We start from the raw sequence: 11828 nt of genomic DNA on the forward strand, positions 1-11828 counted from the left end.
TTTTATAGTCTTAGTGGTGAAAGCTGTGTAGACCATTTTCACCAACTATTTCAGTAAAAAGTCTGGGCAAAACTATTGGTATTTTGTGTTTTTCTGACCTGAGAATGGCACAGAGGTACTTCAAGCTCAGTGCATTCCCCATATGTGGTGTGTGTGTGTCAGGCAGGCAGTGGCTTAGGCAAGGCAGCATCCCACCTTCTAAGCATCACAGGAGATTGGAGATTGTTTAAGGGCATTTTTCTCTGTGCAAACGTTTGATTGCATTATTTAACATAGAGAAGGACCTTCTCTAGCACTATCCCTATTGAAAATGCTCCCAGATGTGCCAGGGGCATTCACAAGACAGGCAGCCAGTGCATAAATGCTTCTTTCCAAGTGCCAGAAGTGCCTCCTTGAAGCAATACTCCTGCTGCACAGCTGTGCTCCCAACTTCAGAAGAGTTGCTGAGTGCCAGTGAATGTTTCGAGCCATTCAACTGCTGCACGGATTGTTCTCGTGGTAATGGGCAGAGCCTCACACCACACTGTAGTCCTTGGCTTAGGGAAGCTTCAGAGGAGGCTTTGTCCCGGGTTCGATGACCAAAGCCACAGTCAAGGGCCGGACAGAGCTGGCGGCTATGAGTCCCGTCTCCATCCCAAGCCTGCTGTGTGAACAACCAGCCAGTCCCTCTGGTTTTCTGAGGCTCATTCTCTCTTTATTAAGCTGGAGATAGCAGCACTTGTGCCGCACAATGCCACCCCTTATCTCTCTGGACATTTTGTATTTGTCATCATATGAACTCTGTCAGGACAAAGAATCTGTCCTGCCTATCCAAAACATGGCCAGAGAAGGCCAGGTGTAACTGCAGAGGATGCACTGAGCAAGCTCCATACAATTTAGAAATGCAGAATCACAGTGCAGGGGCTGCCAGGTTTGCTTTCCCTTTAGGGTCAATGTGAGTACCGTGGCAGAGATGCCCACGGAAGCTCCTGCAGAGGCACGGGGCTGAGGCAGCCCTCCGGCTGCTCCTGCTGAAAGCCGATCCTCAGCTGCCACCTGCTGAGCACACAGAGGAAGGCAGCAGAATGCACTGCGTGGGTATGCGGGCTCCTCGTGGGGGGGACCGAAAGCCATTACAGAGCGCCGAAGTCGCCGTCAGTAGCCAGGGGAAGATGGCACACACAATGCCACGGGGTTTGTGCATGAAAACCTGCCCGTGTTTTCAGGTGCCCAGGTAGGAACTGCCTGGAATGCTGGCCAAGAATTCGCCAGACTTAATAAATAAGTAAATTAATAAATAATTAAATAAATGCAATTTGGTAGCTGGAAACAGCTCAAGGAAACCCTGTGGAAAGAGGAGCTCGGCAGGAGAACCTGAAATCACACGGAAGCCACTGCAGCATAAGCTGCAGGAATGAAATGCCTCTTTTGAAACTAAATCCAATAGCTACACGATGTAAATCGAACTCAGTTCAAGCACCATGCAGCCATACCTTGGCTAGGTGAACTTTCAGGCACCATAATGCCAACAAACTTGTTGCTGATTTTAGACACGTTCCTGTTCAACAGGCTGCTGTGCTTCTTGCAAAATACGCCTCCGATGCCCGTGCTTAAAACAGAGATGGTACTGATCTGCACAGACCAAAACTCCTACACAGGGCTGTTCTGCCATATATTTATATGCTGCCTACTGAAATAGGCTCTCCTCATCATTTATGATGTCAGGAGGGCAGCGTGGAGTGAAAAGAGGAATGCTCCAACTTATTTATGGCTGCCAGGTATGTCTTACACATTTAAAATAGTGACTGGGGGAAAAATACAGAAAACAGGGGGAAAAAAACCAACAAAAAAAGAAGCTGTACCTCCCAAACCTCTAATGCCATCTGCTGAGGAAAGGCTGGAAATGAAGGCTTCAGCTGGCTACTTGTTGCACTATTCTTGATACTGATGTCTTGTAAAATTTCCACTATATAAATACACCGAAAGGGTTTTAAGTAACTCAGGAGAGCAACTGTGAGCATAAGAAATAGAGTGCACTATTACAGGTTCAAATGATAGAACTACACTTCCAGTGCTACTCCAGACACAAACTCCTTGTAATTAATAAATGCTACTGAAATTCAGCTTTAATTTTTTTTTCTTTCTTTTCTCCTAAGACAGGCACCTAAAAAATTATCCTAAATTATATCTGCTTCGTTCACTCGCGAAGGGGAGGTTACAGTGAGCACTGTACTCCTTAAAGGCACTCAGTAATAGAGGAAAAAAGCCTTTTTCTCCAGGAAGCTCCCATATGGAGCAAGTGCCTACAAACCTGAATAGAGCACTGGCCCTCAGTGATTGAAAACTGGCACAGGACAATAGTGAAGGCTATTTTTGAATAACCTTAAATTGTGTTGTATCGGCATAAATCTGCTGGTATCTCAGCAGTTACTGTGTATGGCAAAAGAAGAGAGGAGGTTGTTGGCTAGGATAGCATTGAACAGGGGCACAGTATTGAAACAAAACAGACAAGCAAAAAACCAAGTTGTTAATTTTGTAGACTTACATAAAAGTAAATCGGTCTCTAAGGTAGAGGCTTGTTTTCAAGATACAGCATAGAAATGTAGAACAAAAAGTAATACAATATTAAGGTGAATCTCAGTCTGCAGCAGCATCTGTTTTTAACACACACATGGAAAGTTTTTGGAGTAAAAGGACAAAGGTAGTAGATATCTCAAAGTATTTTAGCTATGAAGATACTAGGTACCCTTAAAATATTCAGCTCAGAAGGATGGAAGCAAAACATACTTTTGAATTACATTTACAGAAAGGAAAATAAACAAGCTGTTTGTGTTGTTTGTGCATTTCCTTACTGAAAGGGGAAAAAAAGCACTTGGAACATTCAGGACCCTTCTTGTTTAGATGTCTGAAACAAAGGACAATAGAAGGCATCAACAGTTCAGCAAACAAAGGCTGTCAGTCCACCACTGCCGACTTCATGACAAATCAGAGCCCCAGAGAGATTTTACGTGCCACTAAAACATGCCACATCATTAACAGCAAAGAAAACCCAACCGGTGTAACAAATGAAAACAGTTGAGACTGACAACCTCAAATAGGCAGACCTGACCTATTGCTCCTCTGATGAAAATGGCACAGTAACTTTGAGGATACATGATGGTCTAATTCATTGAAAGAATAGAAAACTTTAGTGAACTTCTTAGCACTTGCATAGCAAAAGAAGTGATAAAGCATATATATAAATACTTGATACATTTTTATTTGTAATCATTTCACAACCAGTTGGACCTTTCTTTTATACTGGTCACTATCTGGGAAAAATAGTTTTCCTATGATTGATTGTCTGGATGTTATGCTGGTGAGGATGCGCTGTAAAGCATAAATACATGAAAAATTGCTAGGGTGGTGTATGGTAACTGCTGAGTCATGGCCTGAACCACTGACTGAACACCTGGAGAAAGGACCCGGTCAGCCCTGGGAGCACAGGTGAAGGCAATTCAGATGTATGACCAGAAGGGGTGGAGCCTGGCTGCACCTCTCTTAGACCTCATTTAAGGGCTGACTGCCACTGGGGAAGGATCTTTCTCTGGAGGTCCTTCCTTGGTGAAGCTTTCCCAGGTGAACCTAGAATCTTCTGATATGGGTGAGCAATCTTCTTCCCTTCCTTTATAGCACCTCTCTATTGTGCTGGTCCTTCCACCATCACACCTTTGTTGTAATGCCTTTCCCATTGTGTTGATCTGTCCAATTGCTACAGGTGGGTTTTGCCAAGGAAAGCAGAATAAATGGAATTGTTTTTCATCTTTCTTTCTGAAAAGGTTATTGCTCAGATGGGGTAACTGAGCCATAACTATACCAAGTGACTTCCTAGAGTCATTGAGAGGTACAAAGTTGTTCCCTAAATCCTTCACCTGAAGTGTACTTCCTAGGTGACTGCAGTCATAAATATTCACATACACCACTACACCTTGAGCCTCTTATTGTATTTTTGCAATACAGCTGGTGTGGCAAAATTAAACATTTCTGGGAATGTTTACTCCTGGAATATACTGAAAAACCAAATACAAGAAAGAATGTTAAAAAAAAGTGTATGAATGCATTAAGTGCATTAAATAAAATGTGTATTCAAATGTAGTTAAACTACACACAGCTCCTTCTGTATTGCCTAATAAGTTCTTATTTCCAGAATATAAAAAGTTGGATCTTCTAAGTGTGATGAAGCTGTTCTTGATTAGTAGACAACAGTTCTTATAGTAGAAAAGCCCAGTGCTTTGAGCCAGTGATAATCTGAATGAACAGACACAGGGAAATGATTGTCAGTGTTTTGCTTTCCATACAACATTCAGTTCTTTAGTCAGCTGTTCATCAACGCTGATTTGGAAACTTTGAGGAAAGCAGCTCAAATTTAGTATTTTCAACTTACATTACAGACTTTGATATCTATAGGTGACAAACAGGAAACTTTGTTTTGTTTTAAACGTGTCTTTTATGCTCTCTTTTAACAGATTGACAATTTTGCTTAGCTTGTTTGATATGAATAGAAGTTTCACTGGAGGAAAGACTGTTTAAACAAACACATCCTAAATGTGCTTGCAGCACACAGCTGCTAAGAAGCCAGTAGGAAATGTATGTACTCACATGGTCTTGGTATGACAGCTGGCTCTCTCTTCTGCTATTTATTATTGAAGTTCTCTGCAAACTTTGTTCCAAATATCTGATACTGCTGTGATTTAGAAAGAGAAGGAAATACAACCAAACAAATTGATGAATTGGATCAAGTAGCAAAGGGAGAAGTGGAAGGCAAAAGTCACTTCTATATGACCTTATAGAAATGTGCACAAATTTTACTTGAATTCAGGGAGTTCTATGGATGCAAATGGCAATACTTATATAAGGTAAATGCAAAGTTTATAATCCAGACTTCCATTAGGAGTTGACTTGACAAATGTGGCTTGCATTTCTTAAAGACTAACTCTTCATGTTTTAGCACTATGATTTCACTTACCATTTTTTTTAAATGCATCTTTTCTGTTGTTTGAGGATTGCTCAGCAGAAGACTCTCACACAACTGTTTTTATCAGAATAAAAAGCTGAAATATGCTATATGGAGCAGGCAGCGTGATTCTCTGTGTTTAGGTCCCTTGCAACATAGGTGCAAAGTTGCAGTTTTTGCTTTAGACACAGCTGACATCATCTCTGCATTGTTATGCCTCCTGTATGTGCACAGCACGATCTAGAAAGTGAGTTATAATGGAGACAATCCCACTGCAAGGCTGATAGAAAAGTAAAAGCTGTGCACAAAAGAACAGTATACACTACATACATTAGAGATGCATTGCATTTCTGTTTGTGTTCACATGATTTCCAGGTGATGAGTTTTATTAGTACAGACTTTTGTTTAAAAATTCTTTAAGATAGCTCAGAAGCAAAAATACTCCCAATTTAGAGCCAGGCTGGAAATGTACTGACTAGACACACACACACACACACGAGGAGGGACTGGTGCCCATATACTGTGAGGTTAAAAACAAAACTGAAGGACTCATATTAATTTTTTATCGATCACTAAAAGATGAGGTAAGGAGGATTAGTTACTGTATGTTCACAGTTCTATGATGTGCTAGGTCTAGTTGCGTTGAAGTCTAGGTGCTATTGAAGAATAAAGCTAAAACATTAGTGATTTATGAACCTAATTGCATTTGCACCCAAGTTAGAAATGTTTCTTTTCCTGACTTCTGGCACTATTTATGGACAGGCCTTCTCGGCTGTTTTATGGATCAAATGAATATACTGGCAACAACAGCTGCACTCCTCCCTTCTGGCCTTTATGCTTACTTTTCAAAAGAATGATCTTGTTCACTCATCCACTGCATATACAGTTAAGCACTTTGTTCACCATGGCCAGGTAATTCTCATCAAAATCAGCCTTTGGTACTTTGCCCTCTGCCAACCCTGCCCTCAACCCTGGCTTTACCTGCACGAATAGTCATGTAGGACTAAGGACAGATTGTGTTTCAATACTTGGATAAGAAGCAGTTGAAGTGATGGCTGTTCCGTATCTGGAAAATTCTTAAGATATGGGAGAACAGTGTATTGCCACATGTACTGCTGCCCAGAACAATCTCTTTGAAATGGCAGAACTATATGAGATCTCAGTGGGCTTTGAATCACGTGCATGGTACTGAAGATGGTCATTTTTGAAGACAGAGTTATTTCATTTCAACTCTGACTTTAATCAAAATTTCACATTCATACAGTTACATTCAATAGATACGTCTATTTGACTCCATCATCCAGATATGATTATAATCTATGGAGAAAAGTAAGATATCTTGAGGCTGTAAGTAATCACAGAGTAGCTGTTTTGTGTAGATCAGTTGACCTGTGCTCCTGAAGCCCCTATCCGAACTGACTGGAAGGGGTTCTGATGGTAATTCCACATTGTATGTATTTATACTGGGTGATAGGAAACCAAGCTGTAAATCGCTTGTCTTAACGCAGAATATAGAATACAATATATTCTTAGTTAAATAGATTTTCTTTCTTAATTTTAGTATTAGTAGTTTTAAAGCAGTTACAGTGCTTCCAAGGCCTGTCTTGTCTAACACTGATACTCTTCTGATGAGTAAGCTACTCGATTGATGGGAGAAGAATGAAACTGGGAGAAAACATGGAAAACTATTCATAAAATGCATTTATTTAAAAAAAAATCAACTTAAGTATAAAGTATTTTTATTCATTTTCTAGTAAGAGAAATCTCTGACAGATCAAATTACTTGTCTAGTTCAAAACTGTATTATTGGCGCTTCTGTGTAACAAGAGCTTCACAGGAAAAGACAAATGGAACAGGTTCAGGGTATCTGATGCACAGGCAGCTATCTGTTGTCTTTATTTCAGGAAGTCATAGAATATCCCAAGTAGGAAGAGACCTGCAATGATCATAGTCCACCACCGGGCTCCATGCAGCACTATCCAATGTCTGAGAGCGTTGTCCAAACGCGCCTTGGTGCTGTGCCCATTGCCCTGGGCAGCCTGTTCCAGTGCCAACCATCCTCTGGTGCAGAACCTGGCCCTAGCCCTCAGCTGCTGCTCACCTGACAGCTCCATGCCATTCCCTTGGGCCCTGCTGCTGTCAGAGAGCAGAGCTCAGTGCTGCCCCTCCACTCCCTGTGAGGAGCTGCAGCTGCCATGAGGCCTCCCCTTCAGCTCCTCTGCTCTGGGCCTCAGGTGTTCCTCATGCATCTTGCCTTCTAGATCTTTGCCATCTTCAAAGCCTTCCTCTGGACACTCTCTAGTAATATTATGTCCATCTTTTATTTATTTTCATTGATGAAATCATTAAAGAGAACTGGTCCAAAAACAAAGCCCTGCAGAAGCCCACTACATCAGCCTGCTGTAACCCCATACACTATTGGCCCCACCAGTCACCCAACTGTTCATCTATCGCATTAAGTTTTAATCTGGTTTTATGCAGGATATTTTATCTAGATGGACACTGTGAGAAATAGTTGCAAAAACTTTCCTGACATCCAAGAAATTATACCTTGGTAAACAAGGTGGGTAATCTTATCGTAAAAGGAGATTAAATTTGTTGAGGCGCTTTGATGAGCTCTAATTTTGTGCTGAAGATTTTCCAAGCACCTTAAAAAACATCCCCACTTCTGATACTGCTACTATGCACCTCAATGCCTTACACATACAAAGCCCCCCAAACAAGAATGGAGATGCAATGACATGCAAGTCCTTTGGCACTTCATACATCTGGTAGAGCCAAATGCTTTCTTGGCAATTCCTAACCACTGTTAGGAATTCAGTGTTCTCTACACAGTCAGGCCAAGAGGTTTTAAAAATACAGAATTATTGCTTCAACCTTTGAAATTATGAGAACTACACATATTCAACGTATTTAAATATCAGGGTCACAGATTTTGAAGCCAATTCTGTGCTATTAAAAAAAGAAAAAAACAGTTACAGTAAGACAGAGTGCTAAACGAAATGTTCTATAAACAAAATACTTTTATTAGGCTAGTACATGGGTTGTCTTAAATACAGTTGGCATTATACTGTTGTTACATTTAATTGTTCATTTAGTCTGAAGTCAGTGTTACTGAAGATTAACCTCAGGAGATATTTATCTGAGAAAATGTGATTAAAAATAAATAGAGTTTTTCTCTTTATTTAGTGTTTTGGTAGTATAATTTGAACTAGACAACTTACCTAATGGAGCATATCACTAAGCAAAACCAGGACTTAACTGGAACTGAATACAGACAATTTTATTCATCTATTTTTACTTTTGATTTGAAAATGATTCCACCATTACGTTTATTTTTCCATTTCCATTAATAAAGCTATTTTTCACTTGGTTTTCTGTAACAGCTCCATCAAGGAAAACCATCTTGAGTATTCAGATATTCCAGATACCTAATCCAGTTTTTTGGGTAACTGCTTCTAAGAAGACGCTCGATGGAAAAATATCTTGTATCTTCTTGTTTATAGCAGCATCACAGTAGCATTGCCCTAACTGGAAGCTGGTAGTCACATCCAGCCCGGTACAGTACTCACAATGGAAAAGAAGTATATTTAAGCGTGGCCTCTACAGACCACACTATCCCCTGAGTGTCCAGTTACAGCATTTTTTTCATAGATCATAAATATAAGAAAATAACTGGCTAAAACCAAGTGCAAAACAAAGAATAGACTCTTATAAAACAAGAGACCTTTTAAACAACAAGCAGGCTCAGCATCCTACTTCAGAATGATGCAACAGCAAGAGAATACAAGCCTCAACTTACATTAAAAAATGGCACCTGGTAAATAGATATCCTTCAATCCCACAGACAGAACTGTGAATTACTACTGTTTGTTATTTTACATCACAGCTGGGTCAGGAACCTCATTCTGACACAAGTTCTGTCAGCCTGATGCCATGCAAGCAGTGCAGTTAAACTGCTTCTACTCTGGGATACTGTTGTAAACAAAGTTGTTTTCCTTCAGTATGGTTAAAACAGATTACTTCATCTAAGTTATCTTTTCAGAGATCCATCTAACCTTTTGGATACATTTCTACTTCTAAATACTATTCCTGGCAGGCTTAATGACCTTCATTATTTTTCTCTCAGTCTTCCATTATAAGGAATGTTTTTAGCAATGTTTTGCTCATAAGCTGTTTTCATACTCTCCCAAAGGCAAAGTAAGATCTTAACTTAGGCTTCTTACTCCAGTAACAAAGGTATGTCCAGTCAGTCCCGCTGGCTCATATTACATGTGGCAATTAACTGTATCACTTGTGGCTTACGCCTGTTTCCTCATAGGTACAAGGTGGAGCCTGCCTCTGTACTCAGTCATCCTAGCATCTCACAGGTCTTGGCTGGATGACACTAACAATGTGGATGGTTCTATCATTTTTAAGAGTTAATTTGATGAAAGAGGTTCCAGTTTGAATGAGCATGCCAATCTATTTCAATGTAGGAGAAACTAAGTTTCATGGAAATTATACTCACTGCCAAGTAATTTAATGCAGATTAACACCCTCCTCTAAACAGAATCCACGACACTACGTGAAACTTTCTTGATTGTATCAATTTAAATTCATGTAAACAAAGGTACATTTCTTCCATACATTTCTTGTGTACGCTCACCCCAAATTCTCTTTTTTGTACCACGTATAGGAAGTACAACAAATTTAAATTAAGATAATAATCTGGGAAAGAGAAATCTTGGTGTTTCAGAGGGCCATCTCTGTAACACCTAGTTTCAAATGTTCCATCAAATGCACGTAGCACATTAAGAAACCATACATGGCGCTGTAATTATATATGACACCATTTTCATGGAAGAGTGTTACGAAAGCCACTTACAAACAACTAACATCTTCTCCAGAGTAAATCACATGAGATACACGTGGAAATGGGAGTAAGGAGGGATTGTACAGCAGTGCCATTCCAACAGTCATAAAAAGCACTGACCCTGCAGCTGAATCTGAGTGGTCGTATACCATACCTGAGCAAGTCCAAAAACTGTTTCTCCAATGAGTCTGATCAAAATTCTCTAATAAAAGTCAGACAGACCAGTAATGCGAACTGCCAAAGAAGTTACGGTACAGAAAGATGATCGCTGAGAATATCCCTGTTCTATCAATTATGTTCCATCATCTGACTTACAAGCGCACTGCTCATTTGCAGCACCAAGGCGATATAAAGTAAAAACTTATCCATCGAGTTGCTCTGATAAATGGTCCCCTGTACAAATGCGAATTTGTATGTACATTGAAGTACTTCTGGCAACAGGTACAGATCCCATAAAAGTCGCTGCAAAGACTGAAGGAAATGCTAAAGCTTGAGAAGGGATCAGAGGAAAATCACTTCCTAGTGGTTTGCTACATAAATAAGTTCTATCAATAAATTTCGGTTTTAGGAATAGCGAAATTCACTTCAGTTTCTGAGATAAGCTGTAGATGGACTGTGAAGGTCTGCAAACTGCACAACACTTTCTCACCCTCATGTTTTTTATGTGCTGAAAGCAAGCTTTGAACTGAAGCTTCTGCTGAACTTACAGGTCAGCAAAGCAGATAACCGCCACTGAAGGATCAAAACATTGTGATTTTCTTTTCCAGTACGGAAACAAGGGACTTCCATCAGAGACAAACACAGTTTAGCCAGTCTGTCCAAGTAATTTCCAGATGCAGGCAGTTATTTTAAGCTAACTGCACTTGCGTCTCTTATACTAATCCAGCACTCTGTTTTTACCCCGTTACATTCACAACCGCGCTCCTCCTTGCCCACCCGCTGCTTAAGAAAACCTAACATACGCGAGCTGAAACTCCTAGGGTCACATCTTTACCAACAGCCCCCCGCCGCGCCGCAGCCCTCAGCGAGCCTCGGTCCCGCCCACCGCACGGTCAGTTCCTAACTTCGCGTTCACCTTGTGCTCTATCTTCTGCAGCACGGCCGGCAGATCCAGAACGGAGGAAATGACGTAGTGAGGCACCGGGGAAGCATCGGCCGGGGCCGCCATCGACTTGTTTAACCAGACGGTCGCCCTGAGGCCGGCGTTCAGGCCTCCCTGGATGTCGGTGTCGAGAGAGTCCCCCACCATGACGCACTCCGCCGGCTGCACGCCCAGGAGGTCGCAGCAGTAGTGGAAGATGGACGGCGCGGGCTTCTCCTCCTTCTGCTCGCCTCCCACCACGATGGCGTCGAAGTAGGGCTGGCAGGCGCACGCCTCGATCTTCTCGCGCTGCGTCTGCCGGTCGCCGTTGGTGAGGAGCAGCAGGCGGACGGCCTTGCGCAGCTCGGTCAGCATGCCCCGCGTGTCCTCGGCCAGCGTCAGGTGCCGCAGCCGGGTGGCCTTCCACAAGAAGTAGCACTCCGCGGCCAGGCTGCGGTTGGCCTCGCCGCCGATGGTCTCCTGGATCGCCTCCTCCCAGTGCGAGATCCGCAGGTCGGTGATGCACGTCTTGGCGGGGTCGTGGCACTCCTTGAGGAGCTTCGCCTGCACCTTGTCGCAGATCCCGCGGGCCTCTCCCTCCCCGCAGTGGTGCTTGGAGCGGAGGGCGTTCACCACCTGCAACGCACAGCAGAACCCTTCCGGACACCGCCGTCCGGACACCGCCGCCCCGCCCCGCCCCGCGGCCGCCCCCGCGTACCTCCTCGATGGCGCGGCGCCCGGCCGCCGCCGTGTCCACCAGCGTGTTGTCCAGGTCGAAGAAGACCGCCTTGACGCCGTGCACCCCCATGGCGACGCCCCTCCGCCCCGCGCCCGAAGGCCGCAGCCGAGAGCGCTCCGCCCGCCGCCGCAGCGCGCAGAGCCGTACGTGGCACGGAGCGGCGGAGCCACCAAACCCTGCG

At 42.9% G+C, this 11828-nt stretch overlaps 1 protein-coding gene across 1 annotated transcript; it reads right to left on the reverse strand.

Annotated features, from left to right (window-relative positions):
* Positions 1 to 7977: 7977 nt before the first annotated feature.
* On the reverse strand, positions 7978 to 11801 carry NANP (N-acetylneuraminic acid phosphatase). The gene is made up of 2 exons (NM_001031059.3): positions 11627 to 11801; positions 7978 to 11544 (listed from the first exon to the last, which is right to left on the reverse strand). Exons 1-2 carry the CDS (start codon positions 11714 to 11716, stop codon positions 10849 to 10851), a joined length of 786 nt encoding a protein of 261 aa, NP_001026230.3. The 5' UTR covers positions 11717 to 11801; the 3' UTR covers positions 7978 to 10848.
* Between the last annotated feature and the right edge of the window lie 27 nt (positions 11802 to 11828).

This window comes from Gallus gallus, chromosome 3 (assembly GCF_016699485.2).
Source record: "Gallus gallus isolate bGalGal1 chromosome 3, bGalGal1.mat.broiler.GRCg7b, whole genome shotgun sequence".
Lineage (NCBI taxonomy): Eukaryota > Metazoa > Chordata > Aves > Galliformes > Phasianidae > Gallus > Gallus gallus.